General features: G+C 47.5%; 1 protein-coding gene across 1 annotated transcript in view; it reads left to right on the plus strand.

The window, feature by feature from the left end:
- Window positions 1–27,898, plus strand: part of LOC119185160 (uncharacterized) — an 80,866-nt gene that overhangs the window by 17,705 nt on the left and 35,263 nt on the right. Inside the window, exons 5-7 of the mRNA XM_075869454.1 lie at window positions 11,141–11,287; window positions 17,811–18,044; window positions 24,474–24,641. Of these exons, the coding sequence (XP_075725569.1) occupies window positions 11,141–11,287; window positions 17,811–18,044; window positions 24,474–24,641 (549 nt within the window). The remainder of the gene's footprint in view (window positions 1–11,140; window positions 11,288–17,810; window positions 18,045–24,473; window positions 24,642–27,898) is intronic.

Below are 27,898 nucleotides of genomic sequence, written 5' to 3' on the forward strand. Positions count from 1 at the left end.
TCGAGGTAAAGGCGCGAATCATCAGCGAAGCTTCAACCGGCAGAAAAAAAGGAGGCATTGCTGCGGAATTCGGCATCTCCAACAGCCTGCTGTCCACATCCACAATTTTGAAGGCGAAGGACGTGATCACTAGTGCTATTTCGGCAGGGACGTCCACAAAGTGCAAGAAGTAGACATCTTCGGCACACGGGGATCTTTGAATTTTGTTTGTATTCTAGGCATTGAGGACATTGAGCAGAGGTTGGCTGACATGTTTCAAAGCCCAGCATGACATGGTAGGAAAAGTGTTGTGCGGCGAGTCTGCGGCAACAGACGCCAATGGTGCAGTGACTTGGCATCGTCTGCTTTTCTGGACATACTGAAAGACTACTGTCTCGTCCGACATTTATAATGCGGACGAGACAAGACATTTTTATGAACTGCTTCCGAAAAAGACTCTGCATATAAAGGGCCATGCATCCAGCGGAGGGAAACACAGCAAGAAACGTGCGACCGCTTCTTGCACTAACATGGATGGTTCTGATAAACACTGCCCACTTGTCATTCGCAAGAGTTTGAGGCCTCGATGCCTCAAAGGCTGCAGAATCTTGCCAGTAAAGTACGTGGCAAACAAACAATAGTGGATGACACGGGTCATCTTCTGTGATTGGATAAAGGCGTGTAACCGAGAAATGAAGGGCCAAAACCGCAAGGTGTGCTTGCTTATTGATAACTGCTCAGCTCATAACGTTAACGTTTAGCTGGGCAATGTGTACGTGCAATTCTTCCCACATAACCGCATGGCTTTGATTCAGTCGTTAGCTCAGGGCATAATTCGCAGCACTAAATGTGCTTATTGGCAGCAGCTCATTCAGCGACTGTTGCTGAATAGTGACACAGTGCGCCAGACCGAAGTGGATTTGTTCATGGCCCTAGAAACTGTTGCCGCATTATGGACGGCGACCCGGTGAAGCTACATAGAACACTGTTTCACTCACGCCGTCTTTAAGCCTGGCGCTGATGTAACGGCCAACTCGTCAAGAAGACGATCGTGGCAGAGTGGAGCCACCTTCCGGAGAAGCAACTGCGGCCTGGGAAGCCCTTCGGGAAACCGGAAATATACCAGAGGATGTGAGCATGGATCAGTTCTTGACCATTGACGCGGACGTTATTGCTCATGAAAACCTAACTGACGAGGCAACCATTGAAGTTTGCCATGGCGACGCGTCATCGGACGATGAGTGTTGCACTTGAGAGGCTTCGGCGTCGCCTCCTGCTTTGACTGTAATGGACGCATTTGATGTGATTCGCTATTTCTTCGGCGTCCATGATGATGACGTCGCGATGCAGCAGATCACCTTCTGCGAACATCGCGCTACAGCGCTGATGTTGAAAGGAAGACTGCAGACGAAGCTGACAGACTTCTTTCTCAAATAAATTAGGTTTGTGACGTTTCTAGTCGAATGTGACAGCGTTCTGGGGCAGATTTCGCCAAAAAAAATTACCGCTTAAACATAATTTTTGGCACGTTCCATCAGTTTCGTTATAGCGAGGTTCGACTGTATTTGAATTTGCTGAAGGCAAACGCAGTCAACGTCCGGTTGGCAGTGTGCCCTCTATATTTTTAATATGCTTCATCCCACTGCACTCTGGCATTTCGGCAAAGCTGCCTTTCAGACTCGGTTATGGTAGCAAATGTGTCGACTTGAGAAAATGCTGGTTCCAACATGGAGATGCACGGCGCCATTAGCTTTTCAATGGCCACATCATCATAATAAGTGGGCAGACTCATCTTAGACATTTTTTTTGTTTTTTTCTTCAGTGATCTTGATCAAAGTGCACAGGCATATGCAGTTTTTTCTGCTGATTTCAAATATGTAATAATCTTTATGTAACTCATTTTGTTCCCGAGATAACTTAAGTTCGCCCCCTATTATTTAAGGTCACCATGGAAAAAAGTGCTTTATAAAAGTGATATTTTAGATATGACAACTAGACTAAGGAATAGAGATTGAAAGCATGCAAGAGTTCTTTTTTGTTTTTCTTGGTTAGTTCACAGCAAAATTAACTTTCTATTTTCTTGGTTAGTTTACAGCAAAATGAACTTTATATTTTCAAAAACATTTTTAATTGTGCTACAATTTTGATGAGTATTTATTAAAAACGCTTATGCTTCAGATTCTGCTCCCATACTTGCATTCTATACACGTACAGGTTTATATTGCAAAAAGGATTATTGTCGTGCCTACCCTAGACGCAGAGATATTGAGGCCCCAAAATGAACAGTCGTAAATTGACTTTTCTGAGAAAAATGGAAAAAAACTAAAACTCCCTGCTTCTTCAAAAAGCACCAATCACGGGGTGCATGTTGTGCAATGCCCATAAAGATGCTCATTATTTGGTAGCAGAGCTGCAGACACAGGTACTGGCAAAATATAAAGAAACCTCGAAGTAGGTTCCCGATTTTTGTGTAGGTTCTCCATTGTGCTGGCACCAAGAATCTGGACAGTCAGAATGACATTACAAAAAATTACGACTTCCTAGTGGGGGAAAATTTGCTTAGAGACAAAAAAAAAATACTTCAGTAATGGAAGTGCTGCTACAATTGCTCCAAACTGCTCTGAATGGGAAATGCTGCTCCATGCTTCTCCAAAGTACAATATTTGCTAGTAAAAGATGTTGGCAAACTAAATAGAATGAGGTTGATCCATGCGACCATCCCGTGAGCCTAAGCGATACCAAAAGCAAGCTGTGTACACACTATCGTCCTAGTATGCAACTCAGTGACTTAAATCCAGAAAAGTTACAAAGGGTGTCACGTATAAAGCCATGGTGGCCAATTCGTATTTTTAATGTGAGTTGTATCTTTATTTATATAAGCATTAAATCATGCTTTCAAATAGAATATAAAAAAGTAAGCACGGGGTGCAAGCTTGAGCGATTGTGTTGTTCTATTCGGTCTTTTTTTTTCTCACCTTTTTGCGATTTCCGTAGTTCACACAGCTGAGGGGCATTTAACAGAGGTATGCAGTAACAGATAAAGAGTGTTTTAAAAAGTTCAATGTGCTATACTTAACTGTTAGCTCAATCATATCACCTGCTAAAGCTAAATTTCAAGGGGGACACTTGCAAGGGCTGACCTCCCCAGCCTGAACAAAAGAAAATTCCGGACTTCTTTGACCCTCCCCCGCCCCCATGACTTACATTAATGCTGCTGCTATCCGGTTTGTATACTAGCTGCATACAGTAAAAGCTAGTTTATCTGGACCTCGTTAACTCGGAAATTCAGTTAACTCGGACTCGTGGTGCGGTCCCGGCAAAACTGTGTATATTTCAATGAGGTCAAATGCTCATTAATTCGGAGGGATTTAGCCGTGCACCGGTTATCTCGGACAACTCCGGAGAGGGGCTATCATGACTCCAGAGTCGCGCGATCTAGGCGGCTTGGAGGCTCAGGCATTGCTTGCCGCAACCAACTGCAGAACAGGAGTTTTGGAGAAACCGAAACCGAGCAAACTGCTGCAGAATATGACGATGATGATAGTGAATGAGGGGGAAGTGGCTAGGTGGCGCTAGTCACCACCCGGCGGAAGCGCTTGGGCCACCGGCGCATCCAGTGTCTACTAACAGCTGCTCGCTACGCCCATGCTATGCCTACTAGTGTACTACTTCGTGTCTCGGTTCTTTGTGTTGTGACTTCGAGTGTTGCGGCTGTGTTTGTGCGCGTTGTCGCCGCTGTCGCGCTTCATGGCGACCGCAACAGGAGTTAAGCGGCCACAGCAGCCAGCAAATGATCTTGAAAGAAAGGTTATGATATTGAAAGACGGGATCATCTGCGATCATCGGCAACCTTTTTGTCTTTTCACGCTTCAAAGCATTTGAAAATTTTTAAATAGATATTCGACAGCTATTCAAAAAATGTTTGATTCACGCTCAAATCTTAATGTTCAAGCTTGCTTCGCACCCAGAATTTTGCTGTTCGCACAGCTCTAGCATTTTGTTATTAACAGGAGTTCTAAAATGAAAAGTTTTGTCGATATTAACGTGCGCAACATGTAAGAGGGGCTCGGTTTGTCGTCCATGCTGCGTCTCGTGCAACCTGGTCACGCTCCAAATCAAGCGATTGGTACAGGCCTAGGAAGAGGCTAACATTACTCTAAACTAGTCCAAAGTAAACCAAGGAGGTCAAGAACTTGAACTACAGAAATAAACAAGATGTAACCGCCACAAGTTACCTCGATTAGCAACAAACACTTTTGAAACATCCGGCTTATGCCCAAGTAACGTGATTTCGTTACTTGGTGCCAAAGCCAAGGGAATCAATGGGTCGCCCGTGCTACGCACTTCCCCAGGTTTCTCGGTAGCTCTTTCAAGTGTAGGCCTTGAAGCTACTCTAAGACCTGGACGCAAGGACAATAGGGCAGTATTTTTGGAGTACAGCTCTTAAACGCCGTTTATGCGTTGAGCGACGTCCCCATTGGCTGGCGTCAGCATAACCAATAGAGCGAAAGAGAAAAAAAAGAGCTGACACGGAGTCTGTCGATATCTGGAGCCGCTGGCTTCTAACCTCGCTTTCTTCCTTTGTCATGTGCGCTGGCCCCTCATTTGGAGCTTGTGCACGGGCAGGGCTGGGATGTGCTCTGCAACAGGCTCTGCTTGTCATAACGCGGACGTCACCATTTCAGTTGGTTTGCGGTGCCTGCGATATTTGCCTTTTTGATCAGTTTCACAAGCAAAACGTGTTGCTTCCCAAAACACTTCTTGTCGCTTCAATTATCACTCGCTAACAAAGAATCGGGAAGCTTGCTTTCAAAGTTATGCTAGAGTAAGCAAATACCCTTTTTCCACTCCTAGCTAAAAGGAATGCACTTATAGTTAAGAACTAACTCTCATAATATCGTACTCAAGTTAGAAAGAAATGTACTGTGTGCGATGATGTTTATTCAAACAGAGGAGTCGCAACGAGGTCGCGACGGAAAATGGGTGTACGGCAAGTCTGGAAAAGGCGGCACAGGTTCTCGTGCAATCAGAGCACGTGGTTTTTCGATCTCTTTGGAAGGCGCATACGTGTTAGTGCGTATGCTCTACTACAATACCCCCGGGGTGAATATTAGCCATCCTGGCGACTCAGGGAATAGGCAAAATGAGGGGGTCGTAGTAGGGCTTGAGACGGTCGACGTGTACGGTCTCGCGTCCTCGACGGCGCAAATCTGGTGATTGTGTTAGGGGCTTAATGATGTAATTCATGGCGAGGTTGCTTCAATGACACGGCATGAACCATGGTACCGGCCCAGAAGCTTAGAAGAAAGGCCAGGAACGTGCGGGGGCACCCAATGCCACACAAGGGAGCCAGTACGAAACGTGGGCGCTATGTGATGAACGTTGTCATGTCGGGTCTTTTGTAGACTTTGAGCCTCACTTGTCATAGATTGAGCCAACTGACGGCAGTCTTCAGCGTATCTGGCGACTTCCGAAAGCGGGGAGCACTTCGATGCATCAGGGCGGTACGGGAGTATAGTGTCGAGTGAGTGGGATGATTCGCGGCCGTACAACGGAAAGAACGGGGAAACACTGGTAGTCGCTTGTGTCTCGGTGTTGTAAGCGAAGGTAGCAAAAGGTAAGACAGTGTCCCAGTTAGTGTGGTCGGAGGAGGTGTACATCCTCAGCATGTCGCCAAGTGTGCGGTTGAACCGTTCAGTGAGACCATTCGTCTGTGTATGGTATGCGGTAGATTTCCGGTGGATGATGTTGCATTCAACGAGAATAGCTTGGATGACCTCCGACAGGAATACTCGACCTCTATCACTGAGTAATTCCCGTAGAGCCCCATGGCGGAGAATGAAGCTGCGCGGAATGAAGAGTGCAACTTCGTGAGCGGTCGCTGCTGGTAGAGCTGCAGTCTCGGCGTAGCGTGTCAGATGATCGACGCCGACAATAATCCATCGCTTTCCAGAGCGAATATATGGGAGGGGGCCATAGAGGTCGTTACCCACGCGGTCGAATGGGCGAGCTGGGCATGGGAGCCGCTGTAACGTGCCAGTAAGGTGCCGTGGAGGTGTCTTGTTCTGTTGGCAAGTGGTGCAAGACTGAACGTATTTCTGCACAAAGCGATACATTCCTCGCCAGTAGTATTGTTGCCGCACCCTTTGGTAGGTTTTCAGGACACCTGCATGAGCACTTTGGGGATCTGCATGGAAATTCATGCAGATTTCAAAGCGAATATAAGTAGGGACAGCAAGGAGCCACTTCCGACCACCAGGCATGTAGTTGCGGCGGTACAGAATGGTATCTCGCACGGAAAAGTGGGCTGCTTGCCGGCGTAGCGCTCTCGTGGAAGGGACAGCAGACGGATCAATAAGGTAGTCGAGTAACAATGCAAGGTATGGGTCCTTACGCTGCTCTGAAAGCATGTCAGTGGTGTCGATTGGTGACAAGATGGTAAAAAGGGGGGACAGAGAAGCCACATCTGGTGTTAATGGCGATCGCGAAAGTGCATCGGCATCCGCATGCTTGCGACCAGAACGATAAACGAAACGGATGTCGTATTCTTGCAATGGAACTGCCCCACGCCCCAGGCGTCCGGACGGGTCTTTCAAGGTGGACAGCCAATATAGAGCGTGGTGGTCTGTGACCACGTCGAAAGGACGGCCGTAAAGGTACGGGCGAAACTTCATCAACGCCCAGATTATGGCCAAACATTCCTTCTCTGTGATGGAGCAATTCAATTCAGCCTTCTTGAGAGCGCGACTTGCATAGGTGACTACGTATTCGGCTTGGGTGCCTTTCCGTTGTGCCAAAACTGCACCAAGACCGATGCCACTTACATCGGTGTGAATTTCTGTGGCAGCAGCGGGGTCGTAGTGACGAAGAATAGGTGGTGAGGTGAGCAGGCGGCGCAGCTGGCGAAATGCGTCGTCACATGCAGTACGACCATGCAGATATACCTTTGCTGTTGGAAAGCAGACTCGTGAGAGGTGCGACGATGGATGCGAAGTTGCGCACGAAGTGATGAAAGTAGGAGCAGAGACCGACGAATCTTCTTAGGGCTTTCAGTGATGTGGGCAACGGGAAGTCAGCGACAGTTCGAAGCTTATCGGGATCCGGAAGAGCACTGTCTCTTGTTATGACATGTCCCAAGATGGTTAGTTTTCGTGCTGCGAAGTGGCACTTTTTGGAGTTAAGTTGTAGGCCTGCAGAAGTTAGACACGTCAGAATCTCGGGGAGGTGAACAAGATGTGTCGGGAAATCAGATGAAAAGACTACGATGTCGTCCAAGTAACACAAGCAAGTTTTCCACTTATGGGTACGCAAGATGGTATCGATCATGTGCTCAAATGTGGCAGGTGCGTTGGAGAGCCCAAATGGCATGACTTTGAACTCATATAGGCCATCCGGCATTACAAAGGCTGTTTGAGGGCGATCACATTCAGCCATTGGCACCTGGCAATACCCAGAACGCCGATCCAAGGATGTAAAGTACTCGGCGCCTTGTAAACAGTCAAGAGCATTGTCTATTTGTGGTAGCGGGTAGACATCTTTCTTCGTAATCTTGTTTAAGCGGCAATAGTCCACGCAAAATCGAACGGTGCCATCTTTTTAGTTTACCAGAACCACAGGCGATGCCCAAGCGCTTTTAGAAGGCTGTACGACTTCATGTTTAAGCATGTCATCTACTTACTCCATAATGACGCGACGCTCTTCGGCGGACACGCGGTAAGGATGCTGTCGCAGAGGCGAATGTGAGCCGGTGTCAATAGTATGAGTGGTAGTCGTGGTGCAACCCAAAGCAGGCTCTTGAAAGTCGAAATAAGAGCAAAACTTGTTAAGGAGAGCAACAAGTTGGCGGCGATGCGAGAAGGGAAGATCTGCATCGATAGCATTGTCGAAGGCTGACGAACTTGATGACCCAGACGCATGAGTGATTGTGGCAATGTGACATGGCGTATCGTCGGGAAGAGTAATATCATCTATACGGTCTACAGGTTGCACATATCCTAACGTTTCACCATGAAGTAAGCCGATGGGGTAGTTGCAGTGGTTGGTAACCAGCATTACGGCAGACGCAATTGTAAGAACGGCAAGTGGGAGAACAATGCTCTTGCGTTCAGTAAAAACCGGAGATGGCGTAAATACCACCGTTGCGTCAGGTTGCGCCACACATGAAAGGCTAATAGGGACCGAAGCTTCTGGAGGAAAGGTGATGTCGTCGTCAGCGATTAGTTTGCAGAGCAGAGGAGAACAGTCGGGTGGTGGAAATTCACATGTTGGCTCAAAGGACACTTCGGCACAGGAACAATCGATGATAGCTTCATGACGTGAGAAGAAATCCCAACCCAGGATAAGGTCATGAGAGCAAGATGGTAGAACAAAAACTGTACGACGTACAAAACGTCTCGGATGACGACGCCTACGGTACACACAGCCGAGGGATGAATATGTTGCGCGCTAGCCGTGGACAGCACCATGCCACAGAGAGATGTGGTCACTTTCTTCAGTTTCCGACAAAATGTTGTGTTCATCACAGAAACGGCGGCCCCGGTATCAATTAATGCAAATGTGGCGACTCGCTCAACATCGACATGAACAACATTTTGGGGTGAAAATGGAGGCCTTGGGAATTGCGCACAAGTTGCAGTTCTTGCCTCCGGAACTGCACTGATTAGTTTCCATCCTCAGGAGGTGGTCGTCGACGCATAGGCGATAGCGATCGGTGACAAGGAGATGGGAAACGAGCAGTCGATGGGCGGCGACCCGAGTCGAAGTGCCTCTGTTCATATGGAGACGTGGTGGCCTGCTGTGGGGCGTAGGTAGGAGTTCCGAAGTGTGCGTGCGCAGGTGTGGGACGGCGGCGGCAGAAGCGTGCAATGTGGCCAGCGATGCCACATGCGAAGCATATAGGACGATTGTCTTGGGTGCGCCACTCATTAGATGGATGGAAAAAGCGAGGTGGGGGCCTGTAAACTGGAGGCGAGGCCGGAGGAGGTGGAGCCGATAAGGCGACTGGATGCGGTGGGGGCCGCGCGACTACAGCTGCGTAGCTGAGAGGTGAAGGTGGCGCAGGTGGTGCGTAGCCGGCAGTTGATAGATCAGATGGTACCGAATTGGATGGATCAGGGGCCGGAATTGTAGGGAGGGCATCGCAAATTTCGGTGCGTATGGCCTGCTACAGTGTTGAAAAGAGTCTTGTGGTGGGCACATTGCTATGTGGCAGCAGAGAGAGCTGTCGGGCGACTTCCTTCCTTATGAAGTCTTTAATCTGGTTCGACAGAGTTCCTTGGCGAACGTTGCCGTTTGCGAGTGCGACGGCCGAGATTGAATCGGGCGATGGGACACTCTGTCGGGCGATGGAACGCTGACGACGCAATTCACAGGCTTACGAGGACTGCCACCGTGGTCGGGCTTTTCCCCAGCAACATCTGGAACGCGTCATCCTAGATGCCCTTGAGAATCTGTCGAATTTTCTCTTCTTCAGACATAGATCACTTCGGGACATAGATGGGTTAACACGCCTGCAAAGGCCAAGAACATCCTCAATATAACTATTAAAAGTCTCGCCAGGCTGCTGGGCTCGGTGGCGTAGACGCTGGTCAGCGCGTAGTTTGTGGACTTCTGGTCGGCCGAACGCTTCGGTGACGAGGGTCTTAAAGGTGGACCAGTTGGCGATGGCAGTTCTGCGGTTGGTAAACCATAGCTTAGCGACGTCAGCCAAGTAAAAGATAACATAGGCGAGCTTAGAGTCATTGTTGCTGGCACTTACGCGTTCGTACAAAGACAGCCAGTCTTCGACGTCTTGCTCACCACTGCAGCTTAAGATTGGTGGGTCCTGCTGACGGGTAGCGCCGGGGCAGGTCAACGGGGCAGCCGATGATGCTGGCTGTGCTGGGATGGGCTAGCTGGCGACAGCTGGGATGGGCTAGCTGGCGACTGCGTCAGTCATGTTGTACAGTGGTCTTTCGGCCAACTTGCGAGAGCGGAGCTCCAGGTCTGCTTGGGGATCTCGGCAGCCTCCACCAAATGCGTTGATGTTTATTCAAACAGAGGAGTCGCAACGAGGTCGCGACGGAAAATTGGCGTACCGCAAGTCTGGCAAAGGCGGCACAGGTTCTCGCGCAATCAGAGCACGGGGTTTTTCGATCTCTATGGAAGGCGCATACGCGTTAGTGCGTATGCTCTACTACATGTGGAACTTCGATTATACGCCCCCCTTTTATGCAACGGCGCACTTTTTACAACGGATCGGTTTGGTCCCTGCAGAATCTCCTAGAAGATGATCTATTAAAAACCTTTGCTATACGACACAGTTTTACGCTGGCCCCGCATCTTGCGGCAATTTTCGGAATCCGTCCGAAATGAAAAACCACCTTTACTTGCATCGAAGGTTGACCAAATATTGTCGCGAGTGAAAAATAATAACTTTCGTTCCTTTCGGTTGATCATTAAAATTAAAAATTTAGACAGGATGTTTTGCATTGGAAAATTTATTGTCCTGGCAATTTATCCACTTTTTCAGACGCCTTGATTGCTTCCGTACACAGGGTCTTTACCTGGAGAAGCCCTATCTGTAGAGTAGCTTCAGCTGGCCGAAGAGCCCATTTCTGAGAACCCGATATTTTTGTTTTTTGGTCTGTGGAAACTTTTTCTGGTCCATGTACAGCTGATCATCTGCCTTGATTTGTGGCACTCGTAATCACAAGCTTGAGCATGCAAAAGGGTGCAATGTAACTATTTTCACCGTGCAAAATAACTTTCACCTGACATCAGCGTTCATTATAACAGCGGGACGTTGCTAGTAGTCGCGCTTTATGAGGCAACAGATTACAATATCTCAGTCGAGCGAGAAGGCATTCAATGCAACCTCGTGAGGTAGTCATGCATCGCCATCATTAGATGTGGACGACACTGTGTCTAACTCTTCTGATGGGAGGCTGTTGGTAACGCGGTTTCGGTTGGGTTTTAACATGCAGGCAATTTTCTGACTCAATTTATTGAGAGAAAGATGTGCGTTGAATTTGATTTTCAAAGCTGAAAATATAGATTCGCTCGCACCTGCCTCAACTAAGTAATGCTGCCATTAGCAAAAATAATTTAATCTACCTTCTTTGGAAAAGCACGAGGTGCTGTAGGAGGTGTCGAACAAAGGGCGGTGATCTTGTTTTCCCAGGTGGAAGCAGTGAAGAGCAACGTGCTGCAGCAGAGTCTCGAGTCCATGATGGACCGCAAGGAGGCCCTGGCACAGAAGATTCTGGAGACTGAGGATCCCGACCAGATAGCCGAAATCACCGCTCGCATAGACCAGCTGGAGGAGCAGGTAAGCGCTATTCACAGCCTGTTGTGATTTCGGAGTGAATTTGTTGTGTTACCTCGAGACGCTGAACATTGCAAATACAGTCGAACCTCTTTATAAGAGACACTGATATAACAGACAAATTGGTATAAAAGACACCAGTATTCCTACAGTAAATTACGGGTCGATATGAAAACCCATACGAGGTACCATGCTTAGAAGGGACATTTTATATAAAAGACATGAATTGCTGCCCCTTATAAAGGGGTTTAACTGTACAATGTTTTGATAGAAAATACCTGGTACAATTTTGTCCCGGTGTTACCGTGCAAGTAAAAACTCGCGTATAGTCCGAGGTGTTTTCCTAGCTTCCATTCTGTCTAACATCGGCCCCGGGCTGTGCCCATTCTCAAGAATTTTCAGCTGAGAATTTAGTTTCAGTTTCGGCATTGCATGGCTCTGTCATTATCATTAGGCCAGAACCATTGGCAACTGTGCAGTGAATAGGAAGTTTAGTAGACAGGCAAAGTATTCGTGGTTGGGGGGAAATGGAAGGAAGCTCTCTTTGTGTGCTGCTGTTCGAGAAGTTTCCGGGGTCGAAAACTGGAGCGTTTTGCGACGTTGAACGGGCTTTGACAGGTTTTGTTCAATGGCAATGGAGCACTGCTGGAGCTCCCATCAATACTCGTGCTTGGCGCGTTTCGTTGTCACCTCTAAAAAGCGGCTGCTGCACGAGCTTGTCTTTGCCTTCGAAGGACAAATTATAAGCGCCGTGTGATGTGTGCCTAAATAAAGCTGTCAAGGACCGTTTCAAGCACTGTATGCGGAGTAGATGCAATCAGGATGTCCGGAAGCTACCCTTGCCACAAGGCTGAAGTAGGGCTCCCTAAGCGATGCAGTGCACGTGAATCTCTAAAACATCGACTCCCAAGGCGCTCGTTCGCTGTGCCGTCCAGGAGTACTTGGTTGCAAACACTTTTGATGGTTGTGAAGGTGAGGAGCTGTGGGAAGACATATCGGACTAGGGAGTTTTGTAATAAAGTGCGTTAGACGATGATGAATAACTGTGTGGATAATTTTTTTTAGTTCCTGTGTTGCTATATTACTGTGAAAGCTTTTCTCTTGCGTTTTCTATCCTCAGACTATGGTGGAGTGAGGATATATTGAAATTGACAAATACCTGGAAAAATTTGCTGTAAAGATTTCGTTGTGTGCAGGTTTGGTATGAAAAATTTGAAAAATAATTGCACAAATTTTAAAAAAAAGGGAAACTGAAGGCAGAGCTAACCTAGAACACTTATTGGGCAGTAAAAAATGCGTTATTTTAATAGCAATCATGTGTACACTCTTGGTGAGAGATGGGGGAGGGGTGCTGCCGCTGCCATGTTTCGTAACAAATTAATAACATGCCCCCATGCATCGTAACTTTTACGAGTGGGTAAAAGTGTGTGTGCGAGGGCTGCTGAAGCAGAGATAAAGTGAGTCGGCTCTTCTCTATCGCCTGGAAGCTGCATACAATAACATTCCTCGCATGTTCAGGCTGCCGTCGATTGCTCAAACAAAAAGGAAATCACCAGTCTTCAACAAGCGTGAAAAATTGCTGCAGGAGGTGTAGTAGCAATGGTGAACTTTGATGTTAAGTGTGCAATCGGACCGCTGGTGCGCGTGCTATCTTGGCAAGCGTCAGTGCGCTTTAACTCGAAGAGAGTGTGTGAAAAGAGCACTCATCCCTGGAGCGATCGTACTTGCTTACAACCAAGTTGTGTAGGAGTTCCGCGATATTGGACCCACGAGAGTTGTCTGCCTATCTTGTATAGCATTACGATTTGTTGATATCGCATTTAAGGCGCCACCATGTTGTTCCAGAGCTGATCGCCAAAGCATGCAAACTCGCGGCACGGCGCAAGATAGAAGCGTGTGACAAGTCTGCTTCCGAAGATCTGTCTTTGTCACCGTGGTGTCAGTTTCCATCAGTGCCTAATCTTGCATCTCCTTGGTGGTGACGACATGGTTATCCACATTAAAAAACAAACAAGCCACAAAAACCACAAAGCTGAGCATCGTCGTGGCTGCGCGCACATGATGTCGAAAACGAAGAGCGAATGACACGGATACAGCGGAAAACTACTCGTTAAAGCGCCCTCCATATGCAGTGCAGCCCCATGTACGGGACGCTAACTGAAACCGTGGCACTGCCAACGCAAACTACTTTTTCTTTCTTTTCGTTTGGAGAAAGGGGTGGGCACATTCGTCCGCGGCGGCTAGAACGGCTCGTGGGGCACAGGCCTGCCTTGAGCCGTAGCCAGCATGGGAGTTGCCGGGGCCATGAGTGCACCGCCGCCACTACGCGCTTCATTGGCGGGGGCAACTGTGGAAGACGCACGTTCGTGCCTAAATGGCAAAAATCGGGGCAAGATTCCTAGATTGTCCGTGGCGAAAATTCGTTATATCAAGGATGTCTCCCACTGTTACTTTGTTACGTAGAGGGAGCAAATGCATGTGCTTCAATGGAGTAACGGCGGGGAATAGAAAAACTTTGTTATATCGAAAAATTCATTATATGGAGGTTCGTTATAGGCAGGTTTTACTGTATATCCGGATCAGGACTATAGATGGGTCTGGACGATATGCAGGTTCTTATGGTTGTTGCAGCATACTTTCACTGGGTGTGCACTGTTGGGGGGATATGGCCTTTCAGAGACACAAAGTGTCAATCACTTAAGTTTTTATTGGATCTCTGCTTAGTGACCTGATACAGGAGCAGAATGCAGCATACAATTGAACAGGAGCGCGGCACAAGTTTAGCGCTGGCCTGACAACGCCCAACTGCCTGGCGATAACTGGCATACAGGCAATTTACCAACCTCTTGCTCTACTCCAGAAAACTATTACCTATTCCCGAAAGTGAAAGCCTGCCTCCAAGTACATCACCATATGGTACCCCAAGTGCTGTTGAAAAAGCTTGTATGCGTGCTCAGTATAAGGACCCTCTGAAATTTGCCTACCAGGTAGCCTTCGAATTGTGAAAAAAACTGTTGGCGAAAGTGTGTCGAGGATCTAGAAATCTGCCTTGGAATAGTTTGAGGCATTGTGGCAATATTGTTAGCAAATATATTTTTCTAAACTTTTCCCAAAACGTTTGATACAAACAGTGTAGTTGTAGTGCCTGGGGCTAAACTAAAAAGTTGCCCGAAATTGCACTTGGATAAAAATGCATTTGAAACGTAGAAATGAAAGCTCATCTATGTGGCAAAAATGTGCTTTTTAAAATTACTTCTTCATCATGAGAGTTTGGTGACAACTTCTCAATGATTCTAGACAATGAGCTCCTTTCAATTTTCGATAGCCACCTTGTGTTCTTTAAAACGGATTTCAACCTACTTTGAGTGTAATTAGGTCAACTTTTTTTACTGCTTTTGTCATTAAGAAAATCAATTTGTGAAAGCAAGTAAAAACAATGTAATTTTGCAAAAACTGGCATTTTTTTTGTTAGCATCTCTCGTTAACATGCTTCTGAATCTAAGTGTAGAGTCCCCCACATTTTCGATAGACGTAAAAATGTACAAGGCTCGTGCACTTAGATTCAAGTGCACGTTAATAGACCTAGTTCAAAATTTCTAGAACCCTCCGCTGCGGTACCCCTTGTTATCACATTTTGGTTTTAATATGTTAAACACCAACATTATTGTTTATTAAAACTAATCTGTAATTTCACGATCATCATAACAGTGTTTTATAGTGCCCAGAGGAGTACCGGGGGGGCAGAAAAGGCAAGCAGCCTTAACGAAGCCAACGAAAATTACCCTTTACTGCCGCGTGTCACGAATTCGTGACATATTTAAAAGGTTCGAGCAAGCAAGTTACGAAATGTATGTGGCCTTTAATGCCGACTGTCAAGCACTCACGGGGAAGATGGCTTTCAGCATGAAAATTTCAGCACCGTCCAGTGGAACGTATTCTATGCTAGGAACAATTCTTTTGTAGCTGATGGAAGAGAATGCGAAGCATGTATAACAACTCTTCATTTCTATCTTCAACTCTTGCTTTCTATATTCAATGATTTTGTTTCTTTGATTTGTGCATACCCAAGATGCACCGCAGGACATGATACGTACAGTCGAGCCCGACTATATCAAACCCGTTTATATCAAATTATTCCGTATATCGAACAATTCCTAAACAGGGTAAGTTTACATTGAGAGTATACAGCAAAAGTTACTGTTTTATCGAACGAAAATAGCAACGACAACTGATATATCAAACTCCATGTGCCTCGGAAGTGCCCCAGCAAGTTGGCTTTCCCTTGCTGTGGCGGGGAAAACTGCCGGTGCCACCCTAGAAAACGTTGGTTAGACCCGGATGTGCGCGGGTGAACACCCCCCTCCAAGAAATGATCCTGGCCCGCTCACAGCGCTTGCAGCCAATCAGAGGCCATTGGGCTTTCTCCGAGGGGCGAAGGTGGTAGAAGTGAACACCATTTTTTTTTTCTTTATGCTTGTGTGCCTGCTACTGCCGATTCAGCGTGGTCTGTGGTGTTGCCTGTTAATGCTCTGTGAACTGTATTGGCGTGCTGTCATCATGGCTTGCGCAAAGAGGCAAAATTCGCCGTTCGCCGCGAAACTTGAAATCATCAATCGGGTTGAGCACGGTGAAAAGAAGTCCGACGTCGCCGCTGTGTACAAAATCCTATAAAGCACTTTGAGTACTATCCTGAAGAACAACGCAGACATCAGGGCCAAGTCGGACAAAAGGCCAGGTGCCCGTGGCGCCCCGACGTGTGCGCGCTGCTATCTACGAAGATGTTGAAGCGGCCGTTTACAAGTGGTCTGTGGACGTTCGATCGGGAAACATGCCGGTGTCCGGCCCTATGATCGAGCAGAACGCCAAGGACCTTGCTTTTCTGCTTGGCAGGAATGATTTCCAAGACGGTTCAGGCTGGCTTCAGCGGTTCAAAGAACGGCACGACATCGTTGGCAAAGCTGTTACAGGTGAAAGCAGAGCGACGGACCTGGACAGTCTAGCAAAATGGCTCGTGGTAAACTGGCGAGATATCGCAGCAAGATGTAACGCCCAAGGTATCTTCAATGTGGATGAAACCGCTCTATTTTGGCAAATGTTGCCAAACAAGGCAGTTGCGTGTCGTGGCGACAAGACAAGCGGCAGCAAGGCAAACAAAGCTCGTGTGTCCGTGCTGTTGGCAGCTAATTTAGATGGATCGAAAAAGCTTCGACCTCTGGTTATCGGGAAAAGCACGGCACAGCGGTGTTTTCGAAATGCGCTGTCGCTTCCAGTTACCTACCGAGCAAACTCAAAAGCGTGGATGACCGGGGAGCTTTTCAGCAGATGGCTATCGTCATGGAATGATGATTTAGTAGGCGAAAATCGCAAGGTGTGCCTGCTCGTGGACAATTGTTCATCGCACCACTGCAGTACGACCTTCAGCAACATCGAGCTGCATTTTTTGCCCCCGAACACTACGTCTGTACTGCAACCACTGGATCAAGGCGTTATACGCGCAATGAAAGCCGGCTAATGGAAGTGCCTGGTGGAGAGGTTGCTGCAGAACCTTCGTGTCGGCAGGGAGTTTGAGATCGACTTGCTCGGAGCTATTTCTATGTTGAGTAGATCGTGGGCAGATGTCAAGAAGGAGACGATTTAGAACTGCTTTAGGCATGCTGCCTTCCGCATGCCTGGGGATGACACCCCAAATTCTGACAGCACTGAAGACACCGCAGGTGTTTCCACCGAAGTTTGGAACGAGCTAGCAGAGTTCTCGGGTGCTATCGACGGATCGACATTCGACGAGTTTGTCAGTGCGAACGATGATGTCCCCATCATGGGCCAATTACAGAATGAGGATTACATTGCAGACGTCGTGCCGACCACGAGCCAAAGCGACAGCAATAGGGAAATCGACGACGGCCCATTGCCTACATCCTCCGAAGCGAATAGTGCACTTGCGTTGGTCCGGAGCTATTGCTTGAATGTGGAAGGTTGCGGCCTCAGCTGCTCCGACTCGTTGGACAACGTGGAGGCGTTGCTGCTGTCGCAGGCAGCGAAGTCGTTGACACAGAAAAAAATTTGGGACTATTTTGTTCCACAGTAGGGCACGCAAGTAAGCCACCATATTAATAAAGTACTTTTCTTCTAGTTTGTTATGTGCCTTAGGGTCAAAACCTATACTGGGCCTATATCCAATTATACCATATATCGAACTAATAAACGTTTTTTGGCGAGTTCGATATACCCGGTTTCGACTGAAGTTACTAGGTACGTTTTTTGTTCCAACGTCTTCTTTTTTTGTGACATATGGAGAATTTGTGACATATATAAAGGTATGCATTAAACTTGCATTTTAGATAATTTAACTGCAGAATCATTTAAAGGTTTCTATTTAAAGTCGTTGGCTTTTTTGTTAGCTTTTTCATAATTCTGCTGTTATAAGTGTACTGTAGTAATGGTGATACAGATGTGACAGGCAGAAAGACGACTTGCCTCTGGCAGGGATCGAACCTGCAAGCTTTGAATTCCGTTCGCTCGTTCGCAGATGGCCAAGACTCGCGATCTGAGCCTGGAAGAGCTGCTGGAGCAGGCTACGCGCCCCATCGACTGGCTGCGCATTGCAGCTGTCGACATGCGGACGAACCGGACGGCATTCGACTGTGAGGCGAGGTGGCGCAACCTGCTGGACGTGCGCCTGAACCAGGGCCCCTGGACTCCCGAGGAGGACGAGCGCCTGACGACCGTGGCCGCCAAGTGGAAAGGGCGCAACTGGGACCAGGTGAGGGGACCTGCACGTTTTCAATGAAGACATCGAGTTGACAATGGGGGCAACAAGTGTGCCTTGTTTTGTTGCTCAGAGGGGTGTTTTCGTGGCTCGTTGAGAAATTTCTTGAAAAATTCATTGGCAACTCTGTCATTGAGATCATAGTTTTCTAAAGTTAACTAGAGGGGACTCTGGCGCTGCAATCGTTCAGTTTTTGTGGAAATGATGGGTAGTACACAGATTTGCCTAGTCTTTGTGCTTGCGGGCTTTGAATGCACTTGTGGCTTAGTTTAATTTTGTGTTTTGGTTTTTTTTTTTCAATAAAAGAATTAACTGGTTTTGAACTTCATGACCCAATTTGAATTAATAAGCCTAAAAGGTTGTAGTGGTGAGAAGCGATGGCTCAACATTCGCTGATTGTCAATTCGTGATAAAGCACCTCCAAGCCACGTGAAACTGAATGAAACTGAAAGTACAAAGAGTAGGCAAATCCATGCACTACCAGTCATTCACATGCTTGCTGAAACACCCTGCATTGCAGCTCCTATACACACTAGCGCCAGAGTTCCCCCTAGTGTATATATAGTGAGATAAGATGAAGACAACCCCATTGTTAAGATGCTATTGCGGTCGGACAGTTTAGAGTGCGGTGTTCAGCCACTCTTTGTCGTGGCCACTGAACTACTGTCACCCGCAGTTCAGTAACCGCACCACTGGCTGCTTTCCTTGGAACCTGCCCCAGAGTGATTCCTGACCCATGCACCAGGTTACGGCCATCTATGAAACCGGAAAAAAGGTGTTTGCACATTATTGTTTTTTCTTCAGAGCTTGTTCTGTGCACAATGCATTGGGAATCTGTGACACAAGCCTGTATATGGTAAGAGCCATCTTTTTCACGGGCTCGTCGAAGTATGCTTGCATCCGCTGACTGCACCGGCTGTGGTAGTGCGCTGCACTGTATGGGCCGTTATTGTGCAGTGACATTGCACACATCTTAAGTCGTCCTTGTAGTTGCTGCGTCATAGTTATTACCGTGTTACTTTAAGTCTAGACTGATACCACCCGCCGCGTTGGTCTAAGGCACTCGGCTGCTGACTCGCTGGTTGCGGGATTGAATCCCAACTGTGGCGGCTGCATTTTGGATTGTGGGAATTGAGGCTGGCCCGCTGCCTTTGCGCGGGCTTTCCCGCCTTTTATGCCATTCTCATGTCCCGACATGTCTGCCCTCCTTTGCCGTCAGCCGCGCTGGGAAGGGCGGAGTGACGTTTAACTCCCTCACCCGGTAGCGGATGTTGACTGTGGCGCCGCGCGCGGGGACCCCCGAGAGGTTTTCGCGCGCTGCGTCGGGAGCGGCGAGTACAGTCCGGGACTTCAAACGGTGAGCCACGCATTCTTTTCCGTCCGTCGAGTCCCGTCGCTCGGGGCTCGTCGGACTTCGCTGACGGCGCCTCGCGCCCGATGCGAACGCTCACCTTTTGTTGCCCCGCTGCGTACTCACGGCCGAAGGGCAGTACGGTGTCCTAGTGCGTGGCCTAGCTACGCCGACCCGTCTCCCTTCGAAGCCAACGCGAGCGCCTTTGCCCTCGCTCGAGCAACCGGGCCCCTTTGCTCCGGTGTCTCCGTGGATCACCTTTACCGCGGAGACGTGCTCGTGGCACCCTGTGTAGTACTTTGTGCCCGTGGCGTGGATAGGCCTACTTGCTTTTCCGCCGCGCCGTTTTGCAACGGGCTGTACTGCGTTTGGTGTTGCCACAATAAAGTGTTGCGACTTGAGCAGTATCGTGTTTCCTGCCACGGTGACGGTTAACGCGTGCCCTGCGGCTCGCTAAGACCGGACCCACGCTGGTGGCCGTACTCCTTCGGGATACGTGTACACCACAGGATGAAGGCGAAAATGCTGCAGGTCCGTGTGCTCAGATTTGGGGGCACATTAAAGAACCTCAGGTGGTCAAAATTTCCGGAGCCCTCCACAAGGGCGTCTCTCATAGTGATATTGTGGTTTTGGGACAATGAACTCCACATATCAATCAATTTGGACTGATACTATTCTTCTAACAGTAATCGTATACCAAACTGTAGGGTCAGCTTAGACCCTAGAATTAAGTAAATGCATCAGTTTTATAAAATCAAAAGAGAATCGCTTAACGATGGTGGCGTAATTCTATTATGATACTTCGACTTTCTTATGCCTTCATTAGCTGTATTCCATTGGTGAAAATTTCTGGGCTGTGGCTTTTGACCAATGGCAGATAACCAACGGCCAATTTAATGGGTGTAAAATGAGAGAAGGCCTGTGTGTTTATATTGAGGTGCACATTAAAGGATCCCAAGTTGTTAAAATTCGTCATCCGGAGTTACAGGATACTGTGGCACATCTCACGATCATACCATAGTTTTCAGCAAGTAAAGCCCCAAGACTTAATAGTTTACAGAGTCCTATAAATTTGAACATTGACCGAAAAGGCTATTAGTGATTTAGCACACTTTCATTTGCCCTGTTTCGCAGGAATGGTTTGTGTGTTTGCACTTGATGGCTACCTTGTTTACTCAATTATAAGTATCCTCTTTTTTTCACAATCGGGATATTCAAAGTGAAGGGGGGTGCCTAAATTTGAAAAATGAACGCTGTTACGCCTGCGAGTCCACACCGAACGTCAATGCCTCTGCAAAGGCAATCTGTGTCAAGGCCAGCGGTTGAACCCGCCTGACGCAACTCAACGACGTCATCAAGCGGCGGTGCTGGTCTGTCATGCAACGCACAGCGACCTCCCTCAACCCACGAGCCCGTTGAAGCAATCAGCGTCTTCCAGTCTGGCGAGTCTTACGCAATGCGTGAGAACGTCCCTTTTCCTTGGCTGCAACCATGCGCAGCGGCTCCAGATTTGATGAGCATGATGCGGCCCGGCGGCGGGCCCCATTGGCGGATTCTGACATCACGGTCAGCGGCGCTTCTGGTTGGACGTTTGGTGACTCAAAGGATCCACCCGGTGCCTATAAAAAAAAGCCCTGCGGCGCGTCGCTGGCAGTAGACCTATGTGTCAAAGGAGCCTCTCGTTGCGTTGAACGCCTTTCGCAATCGGTGCGCCCGGTGTCCTTTGCAGCGGCGAGTTTCGTGGCACCCTTCGTAACCTCGTCGGCGGTGCACTTTGTAACAGAAAGAGAAGCCGACGGATGCATGCGAGAGAAGACATCTCGGCTCTTCGAGTCCCTAAGCTGTCGGCCCCAGTGCCAAATTTAAAACTCCTCTATTTTTATGCTGCCTTAACCTTGCCTTGCCTTAACCCACCGTCGTCTCGTCCGCATGTTTATCAGCTCTGCGCAGAAGCAGTTGTGAGCTGAGTAACACATGCTTCCAAACGGCTGGTGGCCTTGGCGGCGTAGTTCGGAGCAGTGGCGCCTTCGGGACCGTGTTGGCGTCTCGGCTTCGTAAGACCGCTCAGCCCAACCCCCTTTTGCGGCAACATATCAACAAGGCTGATGCGAGAAATTGCGTTTAATTTGAAAGAATTAATAAAAATAGGTGCGCACAGTGAACGCACCACTCTTGTAGCAGGCCGGTCACTATCACTGCCGCTCAAGTCCGTCGCACCGCTTGAGTCCATCGCACCATTCAAGCCACCACTGTCAGTGTCCCACAACAGATCATCTTTGGTGCCGTCCAGGTTGTTTGTAATGCAACACTTCTTGAGCGACTTCGCGACAACGTCGACTTTGTTACGTTTCCCTGTGTTCGAAATCCATGTTGCCACGGTGGACAGACACTTTCTGCAACTTTCCGGTTGCTGTTATTATTATTTTTTTTTTTTGAGGTTCCGAACTCGCCTTTCATGCTCCTGTCGAAGGTGGGACTTGAACGGCTTGTTCACTGGGGCGTCCAGGTGTTGCAGCACTGGTGTCATGCCTCCTGAAATTGCGACCGAGCGTTTTTCTTCTTCAGAATTATGTAGGGTAGAAGATTGCGCTCGTCAGCTGTGATGCACAGCATCGCTGTGACACGCTGCTTCTAGTATTCTGTCATCTTCAATCTCACTTCTTGGGCTCCTACTTCATTAATGGTGCATGCTCTCGGCTTTTTGAAAGAGACAGGAGTCTCATCGGTATTGCTGCCCCGCCGCGGTGGCCTAGTGGCTAAAGTACTCGGCTGGTGACTCGCAGGTTGCGGGATTGTATCCGGGCTGCGGCGGCTGCATTTTATATGCAGGCGAAAATGCTGTAGGCCTGTGTACCCAGATTCAGGTGCACGTTAAAGAATCACAGATGGTCAAAATTTCCGGAGCCCTTCACTACGGCATCTCTCATAATCATATGGTGGTTTTAATATGTTAAACGACACATATCAATCAACAGTCAATCAATCAATCAATCATTGACATTGCCGATTCAGCCGAAATCATAGCTATTTATCTGTGAAAAACCAGCAGATGTTGCTGGAAAGCATCGAGTTTGTCATCAAAATCTGTTGCCAGCTTTTGGCGTATTGGTGTCAGATGTCTCAAAGAAAATTTGTTCCACTGCATCTTGTGCTCCCCCCCGCCATTGCTAGCAAGAAACACCACGCGGGAGAATCTATTCTCATCGCGACCTCCGTTGCCTTTGCCTGCTTCCTCCACCTGTTGATGCAGGCTCGGTCCACGCGGAATTCTACTGCAACACTGTGTCTGCCATTGTCCTCATTAAATGCGATCGCTGCTTGCTTAAACTTCAAGTTGTAGGAAGCCCTCTTTGCACCGATTCTGACCAATGTCAGGGCTATCCAACAACTGAGAAAGACACATGCACATGCCACACGCCACCGCAAAGCTAGCCGGACGTGTTTGTACTTGCAGATTGGATTGGATTGTGCCGCTGCCTCTTGTCTGCACCTAGCAACATACACCACATGGCGGCTTCCGAGATTGGCGACGAGAGGGTGCGCTGCGGCCCTGACTGTGCCATGCTTGCAGAAAGTAAAAAAAAAAGAGGGGTGCTTATATCCGCAAGCAAACGTTTTTTCTAAACTATTTCTAGTTAAAATGGGGGCGGGAGTGGGGGTGGGGGGGTGCTTAGAATCGAAGGGGTGCAACAGCTGCGCCAATTGCGCCAATTTGATAAAATTCCTTCCTCATCTATGCGCCCAGCTGTGTCAGAACCATGAAGTTTGCTGAAATTGTGCCACGCTGTGCCAAAATGCCCGACCAGCCTACAAATTTTCTCAATTGCCCTAATTTGAGTGAGAAATGGAGACCACTTTAGCTACGTGTACTTTGTAACATCAATCTACGCGGGCAGACCCTAACCCTAAACTGCAGTGTAAGATAGCTGCTCGTTAGGCCAAGACACTCGTGAAACGCGATCGACCAGATGAAGTAACGATGCTGCGCGCCTGTCGGTCTGCTGACCGCAGCAGATATTTACCGGCGGGACGACGGAACTTCAACACGGTTGCCGTAGTCGGCAACACTTCGTGGGAAATATGAATTTCCTAGTCAGCAAGTGCGGCCATGGCATGTTAGAAACCATTAGGATATAAAGCTAGAAGTGTACAAATTCCCAGCACGTCAAGCTTGCACGCTTCCAGCTTTAGTTAATGCCGTCACCACGTCAGTTGCCATAGCAATGCCACATGCGATAGATATTTGGTGCCGTTGCCAGACCAACAGGCACGTGCCATTATTACTTTACCTGGTCAAACGCGCCTTGCAAGCAAGCCGAGAAGTTGTGCCCTAAACCTAACCCCTTCATGAAAAAAAAAAAATGGAGTGGGGGGGAGGTTGTGGTTCGAAAATTTCTTGGTCTTGTTCTAACCTGTGCACGAACACCGCTTAATCCACCTTTGTCATAGTACATGGGTGGCCTGCAGAAAAACGTTAAGATTTAGAAAAAGCCTATAGTTGTAGTCTCTAGACACTGCACAGTTTGTTCAATGACACATAATTATGAGTACTAATATGCTTGCTGATGTCTAAAAAAGTGACTGGCAAAATTATTTGGAGTACAATATGAGATCTCTGCAGCTGTAAAAATTCTAACAGTTTCTTTTTTCCAGTTTTACAAATCTCATAGGCACCATCATGGGGGATCTACATTTGAATTCTCAGACTCTGTCAAACAATTTGACAGGCATGGTGACTTCCTATCTGGACCTCATCATTGTTTTCTGAGTGGGTTAATAAAGAAAATACTACTTTGTTGAAATAGCAGTGCTCATATTCCCTGTGCATGATTTAGGGAATGTAAATGGCTTGCATATATATATATATGTTTTTTAATCTAAGCCTTCTTTTTCAAGCTACTCGTAATTCGGTCTTTCATGGTAAAAAATGTTCTCTTGTAACCTGCTCCAAAAGTAACATTTTGCTGCTCCAAAAATCGCTTCAAATTCCATTTCGGCTGTCGCACCCCTCCAGTCGCAGAAATACGGAAGTTAGCTGGGATGTCAAGCCCACATCTGTTTCTGCATCACAGATTGCCCAGGAGTTGAAGACCAACCGCAGCGCGTACCAGTGTGCGCAACGCTACACGAGCCATCTCGTGAGGTGCCACAAGACGGGCTCCTTCACGGAAGAGGAGAACCACAAACTAAAGCGCCTCATCTCCGTCTGCTCCGATGGGGACAACATATCCTGGTCACAGGTGGGCCTCGCAGAACGCTGCTTCGTTGCGGTGCTTTCTGGCGTCCCGCAGCTTCCTAGTTTTATAATTGCAGAGGCATTGCCGATGAAGCAGCCTTGACGAATACCTTCGCCGAAAACCCTTCCCTATCGAATCCTGGCCGCGGCGGTCGCCTTTTTGATCGAGGCGAAAACGCTTGAGGCCTGTGCTTAGATTTAGGTGTACTTTAAGGAAACCCAGGTGGTCGAAATTTCAGGAGACCTCCACTACGGTGTCTCTCATAATCATAATTGGGACGGTAAATGCCAATGATTATAATCTTCTGTTTTAATAAATGGAATTTGCAATTCAAACAGCAAAAAAAAAAAAAAAAACAGCATGATGAAACACTGAGAAAGAAGCAACTCCCCGTTAGGGGTAGTGGTCTGTGTTTTCGGTTTGAGTGTAAGAAAAAAAATTCAATAAACACCCGTTGGTAAAATTCTTTGCAATTCGAATTTATCTGATGAACTCTGTGGGGTCTCGGCGAGGCGAACGAGGGCATCGCCACTCCACGCTCTTGGAGTGAACGGACACGGCAGACGCGGTCGGTACAAAGCACACAACATACACACATTTATTAACTAATTTAGACAACGATATCGTCCGCCGAATGATACACCAATTTCAATTAACACGCTACCATACAAACAACATAGTGCAGTGACACACTAAACACACAGTAACATGATAAACACACACTAACACACCCAACACACATACCCAAGGCGCGTCGCCAACGCCTGACTTTCCACGTGGGACCCCGGCGCGAAGCCTGCGGTGCCGAGCACCGGGAACCCACGCTACAGACAACCGTTCGCGGCAGCCGCCACGCGCAGAAGAGACTCGCTCAACTCTCGCCCACCACCAAGGCCTGTTTTCCGCCAGGGGCCACCGCCGGCACAACCACTCTGCCAACAGTGGTACTCAAAGTGAACACAACTCCATCTATCGCCCGGCGGTGGTCACCACCGAAATAAAGCCTTGGGGCGAGACTCATGCGCCACGCGGCGCAGACAACTTTACAGGGGGGGTGTCAGCACCCCCACAACTACAATGTTCAAAGGGCATTCTCAGTGTTGAAAGGGCATTTTGAAAGCTGGGAATCGTGAAAGGAGAGCACCTCAATCAGTGGCAGTAACCTCTTGAAGAGTGCTTTCATTTATTAAAACGTTTAGTGTTGTAATACAAATGAACGGTGCGCTTTTGTATTGAAGTATCTGTGCTTGCATGTATGTGCAATTGAGAGTTCAAACCTTCCAGATATTTAAGATACACTTAGTGGGTTCGTATATACTATAGTTAGATAATTTCGAATAATATTTTGCAGTATTGAGAATAATAATAAATAATAGGTCCCTCATTTCTCATCAGGACAATGAGGGAGATGGCAAGAAAAAGTCGAGCTGCAGCTAAGGTTGGCGATCTTGTAGCAGTGCACATTAGCAGCTTTATTAACAGGCCTAATATACAGCAACTGAGGAAAAAAATAATGAATGAATGGAGAAGCAGGGTTATCACCAATTTCACTAGAAATAATTAATAATAAGACCACATGTCAACAACTTTCAATGCAAAATTAAACACCGAATTCCAGAGCATTGGGGAATGACCAGAAATAAACTGCGATAAACACCAAATTTTTTTTCCAAAAAGTAAACTCCAAGAAACGCCCTCTAAATTTCAAGGGAAATTAACTCCAAAAACATTGAGCCCTTGATAACAGGGCAGGAAACTGTATACTCTCAAACCTGAATATAGTGAACACACACATAACGAAATATTGGTTATAACAAAGTAAATGACAGATAGTGTTGGACTAGATACAAGGGTAAGAGTAACCTTTGTGATGAATTATTAGATACACAGTAAAACCTCATCAATACGAACTCACTGGGCCTGCGAGAAATCTTTGAATTAAGCAGGTTTTCGAATTAACAGAACATCCACTAAGGGGGATGCAAAGAACTTGGAATCATTCGAATGAGTCAGGCCTGCTTGTTTTCTGTGCCAGCTAGTTTGCAGCTCCACGTTTATGTTTTTCAGTAATACCAAGTCTTGATTTCGTCACAAACACGAAGGAATAGCGAGGCTCGCTGCTGCCACAGGGGAAAAAAAAAAAAAAAAAACTGTCGTGATCAATTGAAATGCGCACCTGCGAAAAATAAGACTTCTTCACTGCAACACGGAATTGACTCATGGGCAGCATGCCACTTGCTCTCCTCGCTGCGTCAGCCTGTCATCATGCTACCATTCGCTCATTGTTTCTGGTGCAATAAAGAATTTAATAAATGGCCAGTGCGGCAGAATTTGCTATGTGTTTTGGCCAAGAAACATGATCTTCGAAGCTTCTTAATTTAGTTTTCGAACGACGCGTTGAAGGCAAGAACTCGGCCTGCAGTGCAAGTGCACGAATTGCTGGAGCAACCGGCCATCGAAGATTCTCATACACCACGAATCCCACCAAACTGTATCTAATTAATTTCGTTACAAACACAGGAGTAAATCAGGATGTGCTGACGTTGCTAGAAACATGCAATAAGCTGCCCGCGCGTCACTGCTGTGCTATGGTGAAGCATGTGTTGTTTTCCGCAAGCGCACATTTCGGTTCACCTCGCGACTGTCTTTTTTTTCCTTCCTTTTTTTTTGAGCTGGAAGTAGCGAAGCTGGGACGCTTCAGCTGCCACTCATATGTATTGCTACGTTGCATTTCCTTGTCGCTCTTAAAGGCCGTCCTTTCCGGGGATTTGCAGCGAAATCGGGAATGGGCACATGGCACCCAAAGTTTTCAAATTAACCAGACTGGTCCTGACCGCCACTTCAAGTTATCCGCTCACATTTCGATTGAGAAGTACGGGACCACCAAGATGTTTTGAAATACGTGGGATTTTGAAATAACTGAGTTCCAATTAATGAGGTATTACCGTATAACAAACTTTTTTTTTTTATTTGTAGTATGCAACTGTTCTAATACAGCTTTATGTTGTTCCAACGGAGAGAACTGCCATGCGCGCTTTATTGGCTCATTTGTTTTGTTTTTTGTGTGTACATTGCTCAGTTTCATTAGCGCATTTATGTTGTTCCAGTGAAGAGAACTGCCATGTGCATTTTATTAGATTATTTGTTTTTTGTGTGTACATTTTTTTATTAGCTGATTTATGTTGTTCCAGTGAAGAGAACTGCCATGTACCCATTTTTCGCCTTAGTGTATACAGTCAACTGCCGATTTTTCGGACACC

The sequence above is a fragment of the Rhipicephalus microplus genome, chromosome 7 (genome assembly GCF_043290135.1).
Source record: "Rhipicephalus microplus isolate Deutch F79 chromosome 7, USDA_Rmic, whole genome shotgun sequence".
NCBI lineage: Eukaryota > Metazoa > Arthropoda > Arachnida > Ixodida > Ixodidae > Rhipicephalus > Rhipicephalus microplus.